Consider the following 24,842-nt stretch of genomic DNA (forward strand, 5'->3'; position numbering starts at 1 on the left):
CCAAAGCTGCTGCAGCTATGAACCAAAAGACATGTATATTAAAAAAAGAATAGCGCGCAAATGCAAAAGAAATTACTACCAAATCTGAAGAGAGTCCATAAATAAAAATGGGGGTTTGGTCCCACCATATGGCCATATCGTGCTCAAGCCCACTACTGCGTCAAAGTACCCCATTATCAGTGGGTCCTACACTATCCATGAAAAAGAGATGAATCCAGCCTTTCTAACCCTTGGAGATAATACTCCTTGCTGGGAAAAATGTGCAAATGCACTACAGGGGACTCCTCCTATATCCACTTGATGGTGGACACTGATTGAGTACAGGTGTATGTGGGGGGTGGGGAGGGCTGCTCAACCTCGATAGTCTGGTCAGACCGAATACATAATAAACAGGCAAAAAATTTGGGGGAGCATACCCATGTATTTCCAAAGCTGCTGCAGCTATGAACCAAAAGACATGTATATTAAAAAAAGAATAGCGCGCAATTGCAAAAGAAATTACTACCAAATCTGAAGAGAGTCCATAAATAAAAATGGGGGTTTGGTCCCACCATATGGCCATATCGTGCTCAAGCCCACTACTGCGTCAAAGTACCCCATTATCAGTGGGTCCTACACTATCCATGAAAAAGAGATGAATCCAGCCTTTCTAACCCTTGGAGATAATACTCCTTGCTGGGAAAAATGTGCAAATGCACTACAGGGGACTCCTCCTATATCCACTTGATGGTGGACACTGATTGAGTACAGGTGTATGTGGGGGGTGGGGAGGGCTGCTCAACCTCGATAGTCTGGTCAGACCGAATACATAATAAACAGGCAAAAAATTTGGGGGAGCATACCCATGTATTTCCAAAGCTGCTGCAGCTATGAACCAAAAGACATGTATATTAAAAAAAGAATAGCGCGCAAATGCAAAAGAAATTACTACCAAATCTGAAGAGAGTCCATAAATAAAAATGGGGGTTTGGTCCCACCATATGGCCATATCGTGCTCAAGCCCACTACTGCGTCAAAGTACCCCATTATCAGTGGGTCCTACACTATCCATGAAAAAGAGATGAATCCAGCCTTTCTAACCCTTGGAGATAATACTCCTTGCTGGGAAAAATGTGCAAATGCACTACAGGGGACTCCTCCTATATCCACTTGATGGTGGACACTGATTGAGTACAGGTGTATGTGGGGGGTGGGGAGGGCTGCTCAACCTCGATAGTCTGGTCAGACCGAATACATAATAAACAGGCAAAAAATTTGGGGGAGCATACCCATGTATTTCCAAAGCTGCTGCAGCTTTTTACCTGCATCATTATGATAGTACCAGAACCTTGGTTAATTCCTTGGATATGCTGACCATACATGCACAGAATTTCGGCCGAAAATGGTCATTTTATGAAAGATCGTTCAAAAATCGGGTCGTTAGTGAACACAAGTTTACCGAGGATTTCGATCGTGTGCCCGGCTAATGTCGATGGATCCATAGCGAAAACTTTTATCGTTTCAACGAACGTTTATACGTGTATGGTAAAATTTAAACGAAAATAATATTCTGACTCGTATTGCGCATGTCTTTGAAATATCAGTTATGATCATTATGATCATGAAAATTATGTAAAAGAGTTTATTCTGTCAGTGGCCAATTTGCTTTCGACCGACGAATAATCACTCAGTCTGCAAACGGCCGAAATTCTGTGCGTGATTGGCTAGCAGTAGTCTCCCACGTGGCCTGGTTATGCAAACAATCTACAATACAATCTGCATACAGTCACTGTAAGGATCTGGGGTTTCAATGGACCAGTTAGAGCAACTGGACATGTCTAAATCTACCGTAAAGTGGTTCTAAAGTTTTATAATGTGTTTTTTTTTCTTTAATGCATCCTCTGCATTAAGGTAACATCTCCTCCAATACTCCATTGTTTGCTCTGTAGTAAGATATATTGAAGTTCATACCCTAATCAAAGTGCTGGCTTAAATCTTTATTTGAAAAACGAATTTGCCAAGCCCAGCTTCTTATGCCCAGATTGTGGTACTGTCCCAACATACATGGATGACTGCTGAGAGTCCTATAGAAAATCTTTTAAATGTAATACCAGTGATGACAATCCTCATATTTTATGGTTTTATCTGACTTGTTTATTCTTGCTCTTCTGTTGACTTTTTATTTAAATTTAGATATTACTCCAGATCTCCAGCCCAGAACCCGGCGATTATTGCTATTACTGAATCCTAGTGGTGGTCGCGGCAATGCCCTGCAGCAGTGTCATACGCACATTCTGCCCATAATTACGGAAGCAGATATCAGCTACAACCTCGTACAAACGGGTACGATTTTACAATGCAAATGTGTGTGTGTGTGTGTGTGTGTGTGTGTGTGTTCTTAGCAATTATTGGTTTTGGCACTTTTAACTATATCACTTATTGCTTTTTACTTCCAGAGAGACAAAACCATGCTCGAGAGCTGGTACAGACTATCAATTTGGAAGAATGGGATGGTATTGTTGTCATTTCTGGAGATGGACTTCTCTTTGAGGTAATATCCCAATTTACATTTAAACATTAGTCGGAGGAAGGTTCCTCTGGAACTTTGCTGTACGTCTCTGTACCTTGTTTAGGTATTCTATTGCGGTGAACAGTCTGACGCTTTGTGGGATCCATTGAGACTAATTCGGTGATCAGTGCTAAAAAAAAAAAAATGCATTATCACTGTGTTAATGACCCTGGATGGGAAGGGGTTAAACATCTAGGGCAATCAAAGGTTTAAACGTGTGCCTAGCCAGTGTTTGTGTTTACTATGTGTTAGGTGCTTTTACTAAGGGAAGTGATGTACCTTTGCAGGTACAAAGTAGTTATCACTTATCCCCTGTCAGAACCAAGCTATGCCTTGTTTACATAGTTCTGTGTGTCTCCTTGCATATCGGCTTGTGCTGGGTCAAATCACAGCATAGCCGTGGCACCAGTTTCCCTACCCAGATGTGCTGAATCATGTACTAGGTACATGATTTGGTGCAAGAGCCATTCTGTTGCCATATAACGAAGTTATGTGGTCAGCAAGTGGGTTAAACTTTTTTTTCTTTCTTCGGAAGGGGAGGATGCTTGAGCTAAGGGCAAATGGATTCCAGGAAGTAAATGCTACATGATTCATCTGCCCTTACTCAAGATGGCCATGACCAGAAATGCTAGGGGGTTGTTTTTCAAAATGGTTTCTCAACAAAATAAAGCATAGATACATGAATGTATGGTTAAGCTTTAAATATTAAATGTGTGTTTGGTTTGTGATGCTCGGATGTTAAGCTCAAAGATGCAGATGTTGCCAGTTGCAAGAAAGCAGCATCCTTCTTTTTTTTTTTTTTTCAAAGTTGCCAGGAGGGTCCCATAGAAAAAAAGCTAGATGGATCTTGACTGTAATACTGTATACCTTTTTTTAAAATGGATTCAATGGTATTGTCTCCCCTTATGTTAGTAATATTCAAAATGTCTGTAGACTTTGCCTACTATTTCAATTGGCAGGCTCTTGCTTTACTTTTGTTCTATTATTACCACAGCACTGAAAAGCTTCTTTCACATTGAATGCAGATAAGAGCGCTATTCCCACGCTGTTCCAGAAGGGACGGGAAAGATCCTACATTGCACATGTAGATTTTGCTGCTGTGTGGGAACAGCATTTGTGGAAGTTTGTGAAGATTTTCATTTTTTTTTTTTTTTTTTTTTATATTGTAGTTTAAACAGTAGAAGATAAACTTCCCAGCACATTCCTTTTTTGTTTAAATTTTTTTTTCCTGGACTGCAGAGCCATTTTGTTATATATGTTTTTATTTATATGGGTTTTCATGATTAAAATTCTGTTCTGTGGGGTGTCATTGGTGTGCTTCTGAAATCCGAAATCCCTGGCTGTCATGCTGATCCTCTAGCTTCAGAAATATCCTTCACTGACTCAGAACAAGTAACCAGATCAGAAGTCCTGACTCATATGCTGTTTGCTTGCTCCATGACAGTTACCTAGACAGTATAAATCCAATAATTTTAGAAGTTGGTGACTATTGGCTGCAAGACTCACCATGCCATTGGGGTGTTTGCTTTCCAAAATGTGGTCATTTGGGTGGGTGTTTCCACAGTTCTGGTGCTCCAGGGCCACCAAAAATTGTGATGACTAGTCAAGAAATTAGATGTGTAATGTATGCCCCTTTAAAGCCAAAGTTGCTTCTTGGATTTTTGCACCCCTCTATGCATCTAGGCTGTGACATGGTATTCCTGTTCTCCAGGGGAGTAGCAAAATGTGTTTTTGGGGTGTAATTGTAAGTATGCCTTTGCTGTGTGTCCAGAAATAACTTATTAAATTGACAACTTTGTTAAAAGAAACACATTTTATTTAGATTCTTAAATTTCCAAGAAATTGCGACAAAAAAAAAGTGCAACTTAAAAAATCTCACCATGCCTGTCATTGTGGGGGTATTTTGAGATATATTTATATATGTGAAAATTGATCCATCCATCCAGCCAGAATACAGTTTGTAGATTCTCTAACGTTCTCAACAGACTAAATAATATGCCTTTTTATTTTTTTCACCAAAGAAATGTAGAATAATACAGCTGGCCTACATTTATGAAGAAAGGAATATTTTAATACTTTTATAACAAATTAAAACCATTTATTCTTTCACATCAATCCATTTTATTCTTTCGTTCAATCTTTTATATAGAAAAATCTTAAAAAATAAAAATAAAAAATAGTGATTAAATAGCAGCGGGCTGAACAAAAAATAAATGAGGTTGCCATACTAACTAAGCAATGTTAGTGCAGCTATCTGCCCGCTATTCCCCCCGCTGTGTCTGTGTTCTGACTAGAGGACTGACCCCCCCCCCCCCCTCCTTCCCACCAGACCATACTGATCAGTGCTTTTTGCCTTTTGGCTGCTGGTCAGATGCTAGTTTTCCAGCAAGACTGTTTTGACAGAACCTGCTTCCTGGCGAACTGGCTAATATTCAGATTGCTGTGTACCCACCTTTTACTGTGCTGAAATGCACAGGCTGCAGGTGAGGAGGAGACTATCAGGGAGATAAAACACTATCCTTGTCTTTTTAATTTTTTGGTGTCCGCCCTTACTTATGTGTTCCCTCCCTACTCTGTCATTCCTGTTTTCTCCCCCTTCAGTAACAGTAAATCCTAAAGCTGTCAGCTGATTGGCCTCTAGTATTTCTGCTTTTAGGCACAGTACCGAGAATGGAGCACAACTGAGCGTGTGCAGAGCAGAGTGAGACTGCATTACTGCAAATAATTCAGTATAGGCACTTTTTAATTTTGTACATAGATATACTTGTAAAAGGGGCCAGGCTGAAGTGATCTATTGAGACCTAATTTTCTGACTAACGTTCCACTTTAAGTAGTAGATGTGCGTGGATTATTTTTGTGGAAAAAAAATATTTAGTGTCATGTAAAAGCACTGATCTGTTTAGAAAAATCAAGTGTTTACGAAGTTCCCCCTCTTGTAGTTTACCATCTTTCAACCACTCCTTGGCATGTGGGCATTAAATATCAACACTCATTACTTCTGGGTCTTTATTTAATAGTGTTTAAAAAAAAAAATGTCTCTATCGTCCTCTGACAGACGCAGCTCTCAATGCTTCTTCACTATTGGGTTATGCGCCATCTACAGGAGTAGACTAGGCAGTGAAAAGTTTTCACTCGACACGCCTATAGGGGCTGTCCCTTACAACAACTCCAGACACACTGTGCTCTCAAATCAGTTTCTTGCTGCCTAGTTTAGGAGTAGGACCTAGGTTCCCTGCTGGGACTTCGGTCTCAGTTTTTTTTCTCTTTTGAGAATGTTTGTTTATTTCTCTTTACTCTCTATCGCTAGCTAGTGTCAGGGGGATCCTCCTGGTGAACTACAAGTGACAGCCGGGCTGAGGTTTCACACTGGATAATCTAGATCTTTATGGTCTCCCAGCCTAGCCAACCAGAGTGAGCAGGTTGTGGTCCGCCCAGGCCTCGCAACGACGGAGCCCCAGTGGATGGGAACGAGCCTGCGAGCGGATGTCTCGCCAGGATGCATCGACCTGGAACGCCCTGAGTCGCAGCGTACCCCTCTTGGCTGACAGCACCCCCACTCAGGGTGGGAGACGAGCTGTTTCGGAGCGGAGCCCACCCGGTCCATGGTATGGTGAGTGATGCAATGCCCCCCGTGTCCCTGTAGCAGACCTTTGAGGGGGAGCTGTGGGCCCACGCCTGGGGATAACCGGGCTGTGTTTTATCAGGACAGGCCCTTCCCTCCCTGGGGCGCTATAGCCGATGCCTGGGGGGGGGGTGTTGGGGATGTTACCTTGTCCTGGGGAGTCCCTCTAGGTGGCTTCCCACGGTGGCCTCATGCCTGGGTTTCGTGAGCGATTAGCGCTGTTTTCGGCCGCCATCTTAGGTGTGGGCATAGTCCTTTGTGTGTAAGGGCAGCAGCCGTTTTCCCTTGGCTTCCTATACCCTTTCTATTGGCACCATTTTTTTGTGGCCTGAGGCTACACTTCCTGTCAGACGTTTCTCTTGCTGAAGGACAGACTGCAGAGTGGCTGCTTCCTGGACAATCCGCGGTGGGTAAGTAAGGGGTGTTGGTCATTTTGGGCTTTTCTCTGGCACACTTTGCTCTTGCCAACCTTTTAAAGGGGGGCTCCAGATATAGCGTGGTATAGCGGTGCGGACCGCGATCGCGATTTAACGGGGCAGTGCACTCGTTTTTTTCTTTTACTGCAAAATGGAGTCCCAAGACGAAAATTTCCCCTCTGATTTTATTTGTGCGTCTGGACCTTCCGGATCGCCATCTCTGGTGTCTCTATCTGCAGCATTAGAAACTCTGGCGTCAAAGGTGGACCTTATGATGAAACAAGTCACTACCCAGAAATGGCCGATGCCTTCTCAGTCTTCTGATTCAGAGCCTGATATGGTCGCCCCGGACACCCCCATTCCTGAGGGATCTCTGTCCTCGCAGTCTGATGGTGAGGAGGATGTGTCTGCGGGGCGGGAACGTTCAGTCAGGGAAACGTTGCAACTGGATGATGAGCCCACACAGTCAGGAAAGCGGGTAGTTTTTGACTAGAAGCCTAGAAGTCGGGTCAGACGTTTCCTTGTCCTGAGGATTTTCACGATATTGTGAATGAGCAATGGCGGCGCGTTAAGCACATGCTAGTGGTGCCTAAGCGTTTTCAGCGACATTACCCCTTTGTTGACGGTGTCACCTAAGGTGGATTACACTGTTGAACAAATCTACTGTGGTCCCGGTAGAAGACTCCCCAGTGTTTAAGGACCTGATGGACAGATGGTTGGAATCATTTTCCGCAACCTGCACTTGTTGGTAGGATCGATTCTCAAACCTGTATTCGTGTCTGTCCTGGTTTTCCAGACGGTTATGGAATGGGTCAAGGTACTTCGGGGGTAACTTGAATGCTGAGTCGGTTCCCCGACTCTGATTTAGCTTACGGATCAGGTGGCACAGGCCTTCGTGTACCTGTGTGATGCAGCCCTGGACATGGCTCCTCTGGTTGCCAGAGTGTCTGCGGTGGGGATGGCCATACGCCGCATGGTATGGCTGAAGAGCTGGTCGGCGGACCAGGCTTCTAAGAAGACCTTAACAGGTCTCCCCTTTTTGGGTGAACGCCTGTTTGGTGACTCTTTGGATGAGTTAATCAAGGACCTAATGGGGGGAAAGTACTCTTCTCCCCCAATCCTCCCAAGGTAGGGTGCCTCGGGGTAAGCGGGGGGCCTTCCTTCAAAGCTCACAGGGGGCTTTTTTGTGCCTCAGGGGCGCAAGAAAAAGGCAAACCTTTCAGAGCCTCTGGTGGGAACCAGGCTTGGTGGGGTAAGCCCAAAGCCAGCCAGTCCGCTTCGGCAACCAAGTCCTCTGCATGAAGGGACGTCCTCACCCGTTTCAGGTGTGGGGGGACGTCTGCGTTACTTTCGGGAACACTGGACGCCTATGACTCAAGACAAGTGGGTTTACAAACTGATTCGTTCAGGGTACAAGATCGAATTTCGGTTCTCGCCCATCGACTGAGGGATCTCAGGGGGGCAGTGTGTAATCGTCCCAGTTCACCAAGGGACAGGTTTCAGGGTTTTTACTCGAACCTGTTCACGGTGCCCAGAAAGGAGGGCTTCTGATTCTGGACCTCAAATCGCTGAACCGCTTTCTGCGGGTACAGAAGTTCCGGATGGAATCCGGTTGGTCGGTGGTGGCATCTCTAAATCAGGGGGATTGTTTGGCCTCCATCGATTTTAAAGGACGCATATTTGCACATTCCTATCTTCGAGGGTCATCAGCGGTATCTGTTTCGCAGTGGCGGAGGAGTACTTTAAATTTGTGGCATTACCGTTTTGGTCTAGCTTCCGCTCCCAGTGTCTTCACCAAGGTTTTGGCTCCGGAGCTGGCTTTGTTGCGCAAAAAGGGGATTGCAATCCTGGGGTATCTGGACGATCTTCTGTTGAGAGAGAGAGAGAGAGAGAGAGCTCTCCGGCCAACCTTCAGACGACCTGGCATTCACGGTCCAGACACTTCAGCAGTTCGGTGGACCATCAACTTCCAGAAGTCTGCGCTGACCCCGTCAGTGCGTCTGAACTACTTGGGAATGATCTTGGACTCCTCCTCAGGCGAGGGTCTTTCTTCCCGAGGAAAAACTCCAGACATTGCAGGGCGAGATAAGGTTGCTGATGGACAACGATCTCTCATCCCTGCGGACGTGTATGAGGTCCCTGGGGCTGATGGTGTCGACCTTCGAGGCGATCCCTTTTGCTCAGTTTCACACAAGGCCTCTACAAACAGATTCTTGTCAAGTGGAACAAGGACCCGCAGTCCTTGGACAGAATGACCTGTTTAAGCCATCTCATGAGGTCAGAGCTCTCGTGGTGGCTTCTGTCGCCCGCTCTGAGCCAGGGCAGGTCCTTTCTGCCGCTGTTGTGGACAGTGGTCACCACCGATGCCAGCCTGTTGGGTTGGGGTGGAGTGCTGGACAATCTTTGTGTCCAGGGTATTTGGTCGACAGAGAAACATCCTTACCAATAAATGTCCTGGAGCTCAGGGCGATCAAGCTCTGCCTGCTCCATTGGACGCCTTGGCTACTCGTCTCTCCGGTTTGGGTACAATCCGACAATGCCACGGCTGTGGCTTGCATCAATCATCAGGAGGGTACCAAGAGTGCCCGGGCTGCCAGGAAAGTGGCCGAGATCCTGACTTGGGCTGAGGATCATGTTCCGGCGCTCTCCGCTGTTCACACTCCTGTGTGCCCGATGGGGATCAGGATCTGTTCGCGTCTCGTCTGAACAAAAAGGTAGGGTGGTTTGTGGCCAGGGCTCGAGACCCTCTGGCCGACACCACAGATGCCATGGTGGTGTCTTGGAGCCACTATTGGCTAATTTTATGCCTTTCCTCTGATTCAGCTCTTGTCACGGTTCCTCCACAGGCTGGTGGTGGAAAAGGTGACGGTGATTCTGGTGGCCCCAGACTGGCCTCGCCGATCTTGGTACGCAGAACTAGTAAAGATGGTCGTCGAGCTTCCTTGGCGGCTGTCTCAAGGGCTGATCTTCCATCCTGCTTTACGGTCGCTGGCTTTAATGGCATGGCTGTTTGAAGGCTGGGTGTTGAGGGACTGGGGTCTCGCTCTTATTCTGTGATTCCTACCTTGAGAGCTAGGAAGGCGACTTCCAGGAAGATTTTATCATCGCACTTGGAAGATGTATATTGCCTGGTGTGAATCGCAGAAGTTGCATCCTTGCTCTTTTTCGGTGGCGAGGGTCTTCGCCTTCTTACAGAAGGGAGTGAGCAACGCTTGGCTTTAGGCACGATTAAGGGTCAGGTGTCGGCCTTAACCATTTACTTTCAATTCCCCTTTGCGACTAATTCTTTGATCCATACCTTTATTCAAGGGGTTCGTCATCTTACTCCCCCAAGAAGATCCCCTTTGCCTCCCTGGGATCTGAACTTGGTTCTGTCTGTTCTTCAACGGCCTCCCCTTGAAAACATTAGGGAAATTTCTCTGCCTTTGTTGTCCGAAGGTTGCCTTTTTGGTGGCTATCACAGAGTGCCGGAGTTGGTGGCTCTATCCTGCCGTTCGTCGTATTTGGTCGTTTATAGGGATAAGGTTGTTCTACGACAAACCATTCCTTTCTCCCTAAGGTGGTGTCTGCCTTCCACCTCAACAAAGATATTGTTTTGCCTTCGCTCTGTGCTAAGCCCAAGCATCCCAAGGAATTTGCCTTGTATTCACTGGATGTGGTTCGGGCGATCAGGGTTTACCTGTCAGCAACAGTCTTTTCGGACATCTGATTCTTTGTTTATCCTTCCTAATGAATCTCTCTCGGAAGGGTTTGGCTGCGTCTGCTGCGACCATATCAAAATGGATCAGGCAGACCATTGTTCAAGCCTATTCATTGAAGGGTCAGGTTCCTCCGTTCCCTGTGAGGGCACATTCTACGAGAGCACTGAGTGTCTCTTGGGCTTTTCGCCATCAGGCTTCAGTTGCTCAGATGTGTAAAATAAAACGGCGACCTGGTCATCTGTTCACACTTTTTACCAAATTCTACAAAGTGGATTTGTTGGCATCCTCGGATGCTGCCTTTGCCTGCAAGGTTTTGCAGGCTGCTGTTTGACAAAGAGACTTGGTTTTCTCTTTGTGGGGGTGAATTTTTGTTTTGGGGTAAGCTCCTTTGCTTTGTTTTTTTTTTGTCTCACCCAGTTGACTACGTTTTTAGCCTTGGATGTACGTTGACAGTTGGTTGCGTTCTACCCACCCCTCATACCTACACTGCTTTGGGATGTCCCATAGTCAGAGGACGATAGAAATAATTGGATTTTTTTTAGAGCTTACCGTAAAATCCTTTTCTCAAAGTCCTCTGACAGACACAGCTCCCAACCCTCTATATGGGGTTGGTTGTGTCTTTTAATGCTTGCTACGAAACTGATTTGAGAGCACAGTTTGTCTGGGGTTAGGTTGTAAGAGACAGCCCCTATAGGCGTGAGTGAAAACTTTTCACTGCCTAGTCTACTTCTGTAGATTGCGCATAACCCAATAGTGAAGAAGCATTGAGAGCTCCGTCTGTCAGAGGACTCAGAGAAAAGGATTTTAAAGTAAGTTCTTACAAATATCCAATTTTATATATTATACTGTATAAATAAATTTTCTCCCTCCTGTATAGACATGGTAGATTTAGTCTGGTTAATTTATTTTTAAGAGTACTAAGACCAATAATGTGTTGTAACCCATAACAACCAATCCGAATTTACCATTTATAAAGTTATATGGCGAAGTTGAGCTTTGTTTTTCTGCTATGGATTAATGCACTCAAGCTTTTTTTTTTTTTTTTTTTTTTTTTTTTTCATTGCCTAGTTCAGTTTTTGATTTTATAGTGTTTGAAATAGGTTTGCAGGATTAAGGAACTCCTAATACAGCATACTAAATAGATTCCAAGCAAGTGTGCTGGAGCTGTTCTGATTTCCTCACTAATGTCATTGTATATTCTACTCAGGTTATTAATGGTCTGATGGAACGCCCTGATTGGGAAGATGCAATAAAGATGCCTATTGGGATTCTGCCTTGTGGCTCAGGAAATGCCTTGGCTGGAGCTATTAACTACAATGCAGGGTAAGAAAACCACTTGCAGCAGAGATGGATATTGAGCTGGTTCACACAGGAGTCACATTTCTAAGCTGAGTAATAGAATAGGCACTAAGAAGTAATGTAAATTAGGGGTTGTGTTGCAGAGCATACGCTCTGTATAAAGACACCTTTTACAAAGAGTGTGACCTTTTTTTGTCTTTTTTTTTTTTTTGGGGGGGAAAAAAAGAGTATGTATATGTGTGTGAGAGATATATAGAGATATATATATATATATATATATACTCATTAAAGCATATTGCATTCGGTATTCCGTCACCAGACCCATTTTTCCCAAATGTCACATGCAGTAATTAAGTAGTTGTCCAGGTATGTGAAACTGGAGAAATGTATGAGTAGTCTCTATCTTTTTTGGATCAGTTCTCCAGATTTTCTGACCTTTTTTTTTTTTTGGGTGTATACTGTATAGAAGCAGAGAATGAATTTGCTGCACAAAGCTCCCAATCACTCCAAACAAAATGCAATGTACAGGCACAATGGTCTGGTCCCTTGTTAGAACATATGTATGTCAAATGTAGCGGGAACACTTTACTTTTTTACACATATCTTTGGCAAAAATGTTCATAAGACAGATGCATTATTACATATATTACAACCCTCAATTAAAAAAGACACCAGAAAACACCAGTGTTTTCAAGCCATATTAGTAGGTCTGGATTGTCCTCCAGCTATATTAGTAGGCCAAGCATTGTTAGACCTGAAATGTGCAGAGCAACTGTAAATACGGGTCTTGAGGCATATCCAAAAGGAACTTGGGTGTCCCGTCACAGTTTGACACACACCCCTAAACATCTTAATGATGAGATGTTTTTGATTCACTTCATCTTGGATATATCTGATTGCAATATTCTCACTATCAACATAGAAAATATTTTGGTTGTTGTAGTCTTAAGGTAAATGTAAATTCTGGTGTCTGTCACAATAACCATCAAACTGAAAACACCTAAAACCTCCTTTAACACCCATGCTAACTATTCTGTATAAGAGCAGCTACCTCCAAGAAAAGCCACTCCAGTCTAGTGAGGTTTGCCTTCTCCCCAGTGTCAGCCATTGCAGAGAAGTGTCCACCACACCTGGTCCAGAAGACTATGGGTAACATGAAGGATTCTTTGCACAAAAATTGAGATTGTAATGCAGTTTACTCCACATGTGGGTACATCACAAGTATTCTTACAAGGTGTGGTACTTGAGCTGTTTGGCTGCGAGCACTGATCAGATGCCAATCAGTTGCTGATTTTCCAGAAGGCCTGTTCGACAAAAGCCACAGGCTGCTTTATACACTGGCCGAATGTCCACCGGTTTCTGTTGAATCTGCTCATTTTTGGCCAGTGTCTACCAACCTTAAAGAACAGTTAGCTTGAATGTGCACACAAAGCCACACCCTTACTTGCACCTTAACCTTGGGGATGCACATCCCTGCTTTATTACGACAAACACAGACACTTGAATCGCCTCAAGAATGCTTAACATCATTACGCCAGAAGCTGCAATTTTCATTAAAGATATTTCTCTTTCATTCATTGACGGACATAGCTCCTGATTCTTCTTAACCATTGGGTTATACTGCCCCCTACAGGAGTAGGACACTAGGCAGGAAAAAGTTTGACTACGCCTATGGGCAGTCCCAAGGGGTATACACCCACTCTCGGCTATAGGCACTCAGTTTTTTTTTCTGCCTAGTCAGGAGTAAGGACCTAGTTCCTTGCTGGGATATCTGGTCCTGGCAATTTTTTACTTTAAATGGAATTTTTTTCCTCCTTATTATTTTGTTCCTGTGAGAACTACAATTAAGTGCCATCAAGCGCGTGCAGACCGCAGCTCCGCGCTAGGGTGAGGTGATGAGCTGGTTTTTCCACATGCTCTTCTTAAGGGGGGCTGGTTGGAGTTGCTGCTGTCCGGGTTTTCCTGTTGAGCAACGGGGGGTTGAGCAGGGTTCCCTGCCATCCCGGGGGTTGGTGATTTGGGCATGGATGTCCTCTGGGCTCCCTGCAGTGGTTGTTGGACTGGGGGAGCTGATGTTTTTACCATCTGGGGGTACACGCCTGACGCGGCCGGATCCGGCCAAAAATTTAGGCTGTGGCTTTGCGGTCTACTCATCGGAACCTATGTGAGGCGGCCCCTGGGAGGCTGGCTGAAGCCTCTGCCTCCGGTTTGGGCATCAGCCATCCCCTCCCTTGCCCCTGGGTGGTTGGCTCTGCTGGGGCTCGCGTCCTGGCAGTTGGGCGCCCTCAAAAATTTAGGCTGCGGCCTACTAGGCCAATGTGGCCGAGTCGGGCACTGCCATTACAGGGTGACCCCAGTGCGTGTAGCTGAAGCCCCCACTCTTCCTTTGGGTATCTGCCGGGCTGAGGATCCGTGCAATTGTGGCTGGGCCCCCACACAAATTCAGGCTGCGGCTTGTGGTCTGCTGGGCCATATGGTCAGCTTGGCACCTCCCTTGCACCGGGTGGCGCTGTGGGGGTGCTTCATTTTTAATGACAGTCTTGCTGCCATTATTGGAAACCAGAAAAGACAGGAGTTAAGATGTATACTCCCAAATGAAGATAACAAAAATGCATACCAACAATATTGTTGCAGCTTCTGGGCTGTCTCATCACAGTAATGAAGTCCTGCTGTCACTAGCGTGCGTTCCAGCCAGCCTTTTGCCATATGCCATCACCACCAGACATTATATGGCTGACCTTGGTGGACACCGCTTAGACTACCTAAAGGGATTTCTACTTTTATCATTATTCATCACCTTTCTCTTTTATCTACATGATCGAATAGAATGATTTTTTGTAATGCTTACATTGGTCCAGCTTGGCACAGTGCAAGTAAGCATATCTCATACCCGATGGGCCACTGGAGAAGCTGAAAATCACTTTAGAATTCGGTGCTACTACAGTGTTAGCCACAATCCTTCAGGTCCTACTGGGGTTTTGCACAAATGGCTTCCCCTCTGCACACTGAGTAGGTTACACACTCTGAACTCTCACCATATAATAGGATGCCTTACCTTGGTACATTACCTCTGACCCCTTTGCGTTTCACAGTTAGGATTTTGGGTATGCAAGGAATGCAGCTCTTTTCCCACATGGTAGCAGTGCCCCAAGGCACAAAAACTCATCCAATTCGATCTGTATTTTGTGAAGATTCTCTAATCTCGCTAAACATTGAAGTTCAGTTTTTTGCTCTTCTTAGCCACTTGGCAGAAATTAGCTAAAACTTGAAAGGAATCCGCTCTGAATTTTATGGAGGCACTATGGATACACAAAAAACTGCGATTCTTAATGATAACCTTTCTCAAATTATTGTGTTCGTGCCTAGAATGTAACTGCCATTTGAACCTAGGCTGTTCCCTACTTTTGCTGTAAACCATCTAAGCCATGGGCTTCCCTGGCCATACCCCACATATTCTTTTCTCCCCCCTCTTCCCCCCTCTCATGCCCTATAACTCCGTACCCCAATGTTTTCCTATTCTGAACACCAATTGTTTACATTTCCCCTTCCGCTCCCCTTGTCTCCTTCTTTTTTTTCCTTTTTTATATGCCTTCCTTCTTACTCCTCTTACCCCGTTTTTTTTTTTTTTTTTTTCTACCTTCACCTAAACTACCCATCATCAACCTCTCTTCCGTTATTCTTTTCTACATATGGGTAATAAAGGCACCAAACGCCCCTTCTGTAACTTCCACAGCACCTGACTTCCAAATTGTGACACTCCTGCATAGTTTGTTTCAGACGATATGCATATAATCCTACTGATCTGAAACCAAGCGCATGCTGTTCTCTCTTTAATACAGTGGTCTCTGATACTTCCTAACTGGTTTCCTTTTAAATGTACCTCAATTACCACAATTGTGTACCTATCTGATACCTTACAATGTAATGTGTTACATTCTTGTGACATGTTATAAACTCAATAAAATATAGTGTAGTGCCTTTATTTTTAATGTACAGTTACTTAATCTTTAACTTTGAAGTAACTAGATCACAATTGCGAAAAAGAGGCAATGGGGAGTCATAAGGGTTTGGTTGCCAATTAGCAGCATGTTATGTCTGTAAACGAGATGTCAATTAGCACATTGACATGTCAGTTTTTAAAGCAACATAAGTCAGCTATCAGTTCATCTGCAACCTAGTGGCCTGTCTGAATTACAGATGTACTTGCCCCAAAGACTGGGCTCATAGCAGCCTATGACAAAAATGGATAAACTGCAGGAGCAGAAAAAGATACAGTGGACTTAAAGCGGAGTTCCGGGCACTGAAACTATATTTTTTTTTTTTTTTTGTGCCCCTCCGCTAGTTCGACATTACCTGAAAAGGAATTGGATAGTTATTTTTTTTTTTTTTTTTGTTTACTCACCTTTTAATTGAAGATCGTAAATACTCACCTCAGAGTACTTCCTCCCTCGGCGCCGCGGCTCACCCCGTCACTTCCTGTCTCGCTATGATTCCTGGGAGCTGAACGTCATCGCTCCCAGGAATCAATGCGACGGCACCGGCCCCGCTCGTCACTTCCGGGCAACGCCGCATTCCCCTGCTAAACAGCTTCTGGGCATGCCCAGAAGCTGTGGAGGAACGCGGCGCCGCACCGGAAGTGACGAGAGGGGCCGGTGCAGGCGCATTCTGGGACAAGAAGACGCGGAAGAAGACACAGAAGAGGACCGCGCCGGCTTCAGCTGCCCACAAGAGAGATGGAAACGCTGTGGAAGAAATTTTATAAGTAAGTATTTCTTCTAAAGGGTAAGTGCGAACCGGGACAGATCAGAGGCTAGCCATTGTGAAATGTGCTAGCCCTGACTGTCCCGGGGGTATGTTTATTAAAAAATGACTTCTGTGCCCGGAACTCCGCTTTAAGCTAAAGGTGTACTACAGAAATAGACAGCCACTTGACAAATTTGCTAAATGTCACTTTAAAACACAGCCTTCACATATCACAAGACTTAAGGTGTTTGTTACCCCAACACTTCATATTCCTGATATGTGCCTGCTGTACCATGTACTTCATACCAGTTCTTTGTATTATTTCCTTTTATGTGAAATCCCTGGTGTTCCTGCCAGTCCCTCTGCTTTTCTATTAAAAAACTGACTACACTAAGCAGGAGAGCACAATGCGGTCAGTTCTCTAGCTATGCTCTTTCAGTGATCAGGCTTGTCCTGACACGCTCTCCCTGCATGGCTATTCATACTTACAATACTTTGTATTACAGTACATTCAAAAATTGAAAGTATGTCTACATTTAATGTCTGACCAATTTTGGGGTTTATATATCAGTTTGGACAGCCATCTTTCTTTTTCGTGCATTGACACACAGCTCTCCATTATTCAGAACCACAGGGTTATATTGCCCCCTACAGGAGTAGGATACTAGGCAGAAAAAAAGGCTTGACTACGTCTATGGGCAGTCCTAGGTGGTATACATCCCCCGCTCTGCTATAGGCCTTCAGTTTTTTTTTTTTTTCCCCCTGCCTAGTCAGGAGTAAGAACCTAGTTCCCTGCTGGGATCTATGGTCCTGGCAATTTTTTCCTTTTTTTTAAACTGCTTTTTTTCTCCTGTGTTTTTTTTTTTTTTTTTTATTTCTGCGAGATCTACAATCAACTGCCAGAGTGGGTGACGGGCTGGATATGCTAGATCCAGTGGTTTTCCCGGTCTGGCCAGTGAGCACGCGCAGAAGACATAGCCCCAGTAGATGGGGGCTGGCCTGCGAGTTAAAGGCCTTACGAGGTCGCATACAACGGGCTCTCGGCCTGAGTCTCGGCATTCCTCCTGGCCAACAGCCTATCGATGGCGAGGAGCTGCTGTCTGGAGTTGTGCCCACCTCTATTTGATCAAATGCTTTGGCCATATCTAATGACTCCAGCATACTAGTTTCATGTAAATATTCTCTTAGCTGTCCAATAAGCTGCGTCCTTTGAATAATAATAGACATAGACTTTCCAAGCATAAAGCTGGTTTGATCTGGGTGTATAATACTAAGTATTACAGAGTTGAGGCAGTTCACCAATATTTTAGCAAGAATTTTATAGTCTTTATTGAGCAAGGAAATACCCAGCTTTCTAGCTGGGATTTTAACAGCTCTCAACCTGAAGTGCTCAGAGAGCTGAGCACTTTCAGTTTAAACTGCTGCAAAGGAGTTTGGTAAATATATCCTCCTGGTTTCCATCCTGATAGTAGTTAGTTTTGGTCCTAGGCTTCTGTCGGGAAGAGGGAATGGTCAGCTCAAGTCATGTAAAAGTGCTTGAGCGGCTCTACAGCTGCCCATGTAATTTTTACATTAAAGTGGTTCTAAAGCCTAAACATTTTTACCTTAAAACAATCCCTGAATTAAGGTAGAAAAATGTTTAGTTAACAGCATAGCCCCCTCACTCCCCCTAATACTTACCAAAGCCCTCACTCGATCCAGCGCTGTGCCCATCTTTAGCGCCTCTCCCCACTCTGACTTTGCTGAGGCAGTGGAAGCCATTGGCACCCGCTGCTCAGTCAAATCCTGTGATGGGAGGGTGGGGCTGAGCCGCCTTGTTTGTGTCTATGAATGCACACAGTGTGGCTCGGGCCTGAGCCCACAGGTGTGCCACCATAGGAAGTGGCTTCCTATGGCGGCACACCAAGAAGAGGAGGAGCCAGGAGTGCCAGCAGGTAACCAGAGAAGAGGAGAATCTGGGACCATTGCACAGAGCAGGTAAGTATACCATGTTTGTTAATAAAAAAAAAATTACCATCACTTTAAGGCTTTTGAGCTTGTTTTCACTTGTACACTCTTTGGCGTATCAAACACCTCCAAAAAGACAAACTAGTTATAGGGTTAAGGCATATAGATATGCAGATAGAATATTTTATTTTGCATTATTCCATTGAAAATAGAAAGCCATGTGCGTGCTTTTAATTACTGTAACTTCTTGCCATACACAAGAGGCCATCCATTAACGCTTACACTAATAACTACTGAGAAAATTTGGCTAATAAAGCAAAAACTTTAAATGTTGTTTATTTGTAGCTTTACTTGGGGTTCTGGCTTGTATCCATATTTTTTCTTTAGTACTTCTGTACATGGGTTTGTTTTTGCAGCCCAGACCTGTGTGTAGGGACAGCTACCTTTTTGTAGTAACTTGTCTATTAAAGGTGACAATAGAATCCTGTGGTCTAATAAACGCATATGTGCAGTCTTGATGGGCTTAGACTGCAGGTCAACTTTGTTTGCAACTGAAATGTTCTTCACTGTAGGACTTTCAGCAAACACAAATTTAAAAAACCTATAAATTGCCATGTCACTTCAGAGAAGTACTAGAAAGAATCTTCTAGATGAATACTGGATGCTTTGACTTATCCTGCTCATCCCACAACACAGTGCAGGGCACCAATTCATTGAAAGGCACATTGCGTTGTTGGGTGCATTCAAGTATGTCTTCAGTGCCAACTATGTAAATCTAGGAAGTTGCATCCTGCAGATCACACCTCCCACAACATGTTTTTGCTTGACCCCGCAGCTATGGGTTCTCAGAATTGTGGGTACCATTGCATAATTTTCATCTTTATGGTTCATGGTTAATTCAAGCATCTCTGCGCAGGTATAGGTTTGCTTTAATGTTGTGGTTTTGGTACTGGAATTGCAAAATTCTTAATGTTCCAAGCATTATTATGAAATGTTTTTTTTCTAGCTGAAGATCTTTTTAGCTTAACATGATTTCTTTTTTCATCTTCTTTTAGGTTTGAGCAGGCAATGGGGTCAGAGCTGCTACTTAACTGTATCTTGCTGCTGTGCCGTGGTACTGTTATGCCTATGGACCTCGTGTCAGTCACAACCTGCTCTGGTACTCGCTGTTTTTCCTTTCTGAGTGTGGCTTGGGGCTTCATCTCTGATGTGGACATAGAAAGTGAAAAGTACAGACATATGGGCTCTGCACGTTTCACTGTTGGGACCATGGTAAGAGTTGCTTCCCTGCGTACCTACAGAGGTCGCCTTTCTTATCTGCCTGTATTGGATGCTCACCGTCCCATTTGCAGGAGTATCACCCTATCTCCCAATGGAAGCCTTGCTCCAATACAGCGTTCCCAGCTGCACCGTACTATTTCTGATATGGGTCTCTGTGAGGAGCGCAATATTATGTATGAGAGAAGCCCTGCTGCACTTGACCCCAATGAGCTACCAAGCTTTGAGACTTCACCTTCTCCGGGCTCTCCAACAGCATTGCACACCTCCCAGTTCACGTTTGATTCAGTGCCTGATGACCTGTCTAAGCATGATCATGTTCTGCCAAATGATGTGGAGTTCCCCATGTACCACCAGGTAAATGGACCCAAGGATGATCTTCTACCTCCTCTGGAGCAACCTTTACCCAAATCCTGGGTTACTATGGAAGGAGACTTTGTTCTAGTGCTGGGTATCTATCAGACTCACCTTGGGGCTGACTTATTCACAGCACCATTTTCCTACTTTGATGATGGACTCATTCACCTATTCTTTGTAAAGGCTGGAATCTCTCGGACAGCCCTTGTTCGACTCTTTTTGGCCATGGAAAAAGGGACACATGTTGGGATGGAATGTCCATACGTTGTGCATGTTCCCGTTCGAGCATTCCGCTTAGAGCCTCTCACGAAAAAGGGAATCCTTACTGTGGATGGGGAGCGGGTAGAATATGGCGCAATTCAGGTTCAAGTACACAGAGGACTTGGAAACCTTATCACTGGCTCTGGTAGAGTCCGTATGACCTCTTTCTAGGCCTTGCTTTTATCCTAATGGTTTTGTGCAATGCAACAGTCCCTCCTGTTCAGCTACATTTTTTAGTAGATCTATAATACAAATGATTGCTAGAAGAGTTAGAAATTCTGAAAATTAATTTAATTTTTGGCACGTGCCTCCTATATTTTTCAGGTGCTAGTCACCAATGGGAGCATGGTCTGGATGTGTGAGTTGGTGTAATTGATAATGTAAATATGCAAAGAAAATGTTAGGCAAGTTTTACTGATAATGCACTTAAATTAGAAATGCTTGCTAAAAATGGTATTCTAGTTTTCTTACGGTTTACACTTTTAATGTGCTTCCTGAATACTAATAATTATTTATAAGGCAGAAATCATTTGTGAAAGATTATAATTGTCGTAAGATGAAGTGTAAGGCATCTTCAGGTCCCAAGCGAAGAATATTTAATTTACATTTGAGGCTGCTAAATGTAATAAAGGCCTCATACATTGGGCTGAACAGTGCACAGAGGCGGTGTACTGACGTTCCTGGGGACCACTGCTGTCACATACAGGAGCCTATTGTGATGCGTTAGAGGAAGTGGCTGTATACGGTCATTTGCCGGTGGTTATGTAAAGTACTAGTATGCGCACTGATATTTTCTTCAAATGCAGATAGTGTGATACGGCCACCTCCTTTAATCTTCAAATCTTAATGGGCAGTTGTACATGGTGGCAGCTGATGCTGGGAATATGAGTATTCAGGCTCTGCACAATGTACAACCATGTGCATAAAACATAATGAAGTGCTGCTTATTGTGCACATGTAGCCACAGAAAATGCAAATATGAAGTGCTGCACAAATGTCAAAGACGGAAGCCAATCGGCCCTGCCCTAGAATCAGCAGGCATGTTTTAAGATGGCATACTTTGGGCCGGCTGTACAAGAATGTTCGTTCGAAAATAGTAACTAAGAATTTTTGTTCCAATTTTGCACCATTAGTGGGCCGCAGTAACCATTGAATTTGAACGATTTGCCATATCGGAAATTTTTTGAAAAACGGATTCTAACCAAAGACAAGAGTTGTGCGAGAAATCTAATCGAAAAATAAATGCGCCAGACCTGTGACCTGGCAAAAAAAAGGTTCCCGGGCCACTACATTTTTTTTTTTTTTTCTGTCGCAACATGAAGTGAAATTGAAGCCTTGGTTGGTAGAATTTTGAAATCAACGGTGGAACAATTGAATTACAAAACACACAATTTCAGATTTTTGAAATTAAAATTAGTTTGGAATTTTGACCTATGTGTGGCCTTCATAAGTTGACAACAAAAGCCAGGCAAAGTTATATGGCACAAGTAGGATTTTCTTGTTGGCTTCCTAGCTCCTGGGATCTGTTCTGCCACATTGATGGGTAATGCTGCAAATAGCAAATATTTTTTTGAAGAGGTTTTCCACTGTGAAAGGTTGGACCATTGTTTTGAGGCTGCTTACATATAGACTCCCTCTTATGCATGACCCCATTCTGGTTAACACATGCAGACTAGTAAAAAGGGAAGTGCTGATGTCCAGAATGCACTGACCCTCAGCAACCAATCTCATTTCATTTTACTGGAGTTAGATTAGTGAACGATACATTTTGATTGGTTGCAGTGGGTTAGTGAATATTTCTGTTTGCCTTGATGAATAAGCCTGTTTAATGTCATATTTCACCTTAACCTGATGTTCAGCTGTAATGGTGCTCTACTATCACTTTTATATCTGAATACAAGGTTATTTTCTAAGACTCAGTACAGGAATGAGTTTCTCATTTTATGATTGAGGGTTTTTGAGAAGCAGACACTCTATAATAATCTGCTTTTCATTTGACATGCAAAACACTTTTAAACAAATGCGTTGTGAGCAAAGAAAATGGCTCAGTTTTCCTTAGCAATAAATACTTGCTATACAGGTTATCTTGTTTAACTTTCATTGTAAAAAAATACAGTTTTTGAAACCAGAAATTTACATTCCTTTTTCGAAATATATAACATTACTTATTCTGCTTTGACCACCCTGCAAATTGCTATGCCTTAGTCTAGTAAGCCAATGTTTGATGTATGTGTTTCCATTTATGGATTCAACTGTCCTCTACATTCCCTGGAAACCATTTGACAACCGTGAATGTGATGCTCTCCTTCTGTACAGTTTGATAGGCTGGCTTGTGAATGTCTCAAATTCTTTTTATGAATGGTTTCCTCTGCAACAGATTGGCACAAATGCACCTTTTTGATGCTGCGGTTTACAAAGGATTTACTGTTTTTTTTTTTTTTTTTTATATATATATATATATATATATATATATATATATATATATATAATATAATATAATTTTCCTTGCTGTGTCCTTTTTTACTGCTTGTACATTACTTCTTGATGGTTTGTCACCAGATGCAACTTTTAAAGGGTCAGGCTACTCGTAACTAATAAAGTTTTGATTAGATGCAAGGAGGCTGCATAACCTATCGGCTAAAAGAAGATCATCTCATTCATACTTCCTCCATTTTGTTTTCTCTAGAGTTTACTTCCACTTTAAATAATAATGGCATTTGGATGAAGTCAAGTTTAATGGTAGTTCTTTTTCCCAGAACAGACATGCAAACTCTTTTGCCCAAAAAAAAAAAAAATGTTGTTAGTTTGCTATACGGTTCATGCACCTTGCACTGTACATTCTCGGCTCGAGTGCTGGGGACGTTCGATACGTCAGTGGGCACCCAGTGGCTACAGAGGATGCTTGGAAACCCAGAAGTAGCTAATTGGTGATGGGGGACAGCCTGTATTGCACAGATCTGGTGAAAGATATACTTGTAGGGTAGGTGTGCCATCAGCATACTTGCACATTATGGCAAAAACCCACCCAGCTCAAAGTGGTTTAATACCACTAAAGGAAGATCTCACACACCCTGTTGGTTATTTAATGTATTTTACCTAAAAGGGATTCAAACAAGAGTTGTGAATCACCGAGGCAAGGGATGAAGTGTTGTATAGCTAATAACGCACTTAGGGCAGGGTTAGTGTGTTTTAGGCAGATTTGAAAGTGTTTTTTGACTTTAATATCAGTGTCAGTGTGCTTTAGGTAGGATTAAAAAAAAGCTAAATTTGCACTATTATTCCTGGGCCTTACTATGACTACAAACAAAAAACATACACATATTGCTGCAATGGTCAGGTGCAGGAGAATTTGTTTTGGCTTGTTCTTTGGTGGCAGGTCATGTTAACAGCATTAAATATACAGCTACATTTTGCAAGAATTAAACAAATTTTTACTATTTTTGGGCCAGTTTTTCCCCTTTTTTTAATGAAAAAAAAAAAAAAAAATCAGGGGATATCCGATATGGTTTACAACATAATAAAAGCATCATAAAAACCCAATGTGTCCTGAAAACAAAACAAGTGTTCACCTGGATACTCAAAGTAGTTGCAATATGTACAGTTTTGGTAACGCGTAACAAAGTTGCAAAACTCGGTTCAGGTGTTAAAATTTGTTCAAGCAGTATCGCTATCTAGGAAAAAAAGCAATTGGCGTTATTTGAAATAATTTAAACAAAAACCACGCTGTGTGCAATAAGGGAATGTATGTATAATATTTATTTGTAACTTTCTAATTATCTGGCTTGAACATGATTTGTTGCTTGTCCAGTTTCCTCAACGAATGAGCTAGTTGTGGTTCCTCTATATTATAAGCACTCTATTGGTTTATTCAAACACCAAGGAGAGGACAGTGATGTGTAGTAACTCATTTCAACCAATTGAAATGATGGCTTTTATTTAATGCATTATTCTGAAGTGTTGAAAGCTCAGTTTGCCACTGCATACCTCCCTTTTTTTTTTCTTCTTTGTAATTAACTACAGCTACATATTTCAGTTCTTAGCAGAATAAGGAGACTTTGTCACCGATTTAAAAAATAAAAAAACATTGTAGGTAAAAGCGCAAAAAATAAAGTATATTTATTGCTTAATTTCAGTCTTTTTTCCTTCCATAAACCATTTTATTTGCTTGCAATTTGCCTAGAAAATGTGATCACTCCAGGAAGAATTGATTCTAGTACAGTGAGTTTTCCCTCCTTTCTGCAACAATCTAGCCCTCTCCACTTCTTGCAGCTCCTTTACCCCTCCTCTCACCTCCAATATAAATACACACACACACACACACACAGACACACTCACACTATGTCACACAAGTGAGTACACCCCTCACATTTTTGTAAAAATGTTATCTTTTTCATATGCCAACACTGAAGAAATAACACCTTGCTACAATGTAGAGTGATGCGTGTACAGCTTGTATAACAGTGTAAATTTGCTGTCCCCTCAAAATAACTCCACACACAGCCATTCATGTCTAAACCGCTGGCAACAAAAGTGAGTACACCCCTTAGTGAAAATGTGCAAATTGAGCCCAAAGTATCAATATTTTGTTTATTTTACAGCACTGCCTTAACCCTCTTGGGCATGGAGTTCATTAGAGCTTCATAGGTTGCCACTGGAGTCCTCTTCCACTT

At 43.2% G+C, this 24,842-nt stretch overlaps 1 protein-coding gene across 1 annotated transcript in view; it reads left to right on the forward strand.

Annotated features, from left to right (window-relative positions):
* SPHK2 (sphingosine kinase 2) overlaps positions 1-20,769 on the forward strand; it is a 69,409-nt gene extending 48,640 nt beyond the window's left edge. The window contains exons 3-6 of the mRNA XM_082273076.1: positions 2,173-2,322; positions 2,436-2,530; positions 11,495-11,610; positions 19,332-20,769. Coding sequence (XP_082129202.1) covers positions 2,173-2,322; positions 2,436-2,530; positions 11,495-11,610; positions 19,332-20,343 — 1,373 coding nt within the window. The 3' untranslated portion in view covers positions 20,344-20,769. The remainder of the gene's footprint in view (positions 1-2,172; positions 2,323-2,435; positions 2,531-11,494; positions 11,611-19,331) is intronic.
* Positions 20,770-24,842: the final 4,073 nt, after the last annotated feature.

Source organism: Pelophylax lessonae, assembly GCF_965119305.1.
Source record: "Pelophylax lessonae genome assembly, chromosome: 12".
NCBI lineage: Eukaryota > Metazoa > Chordata > Amphibia > Anura > Ranidae > Pelophylax > Pelophylax lessonae.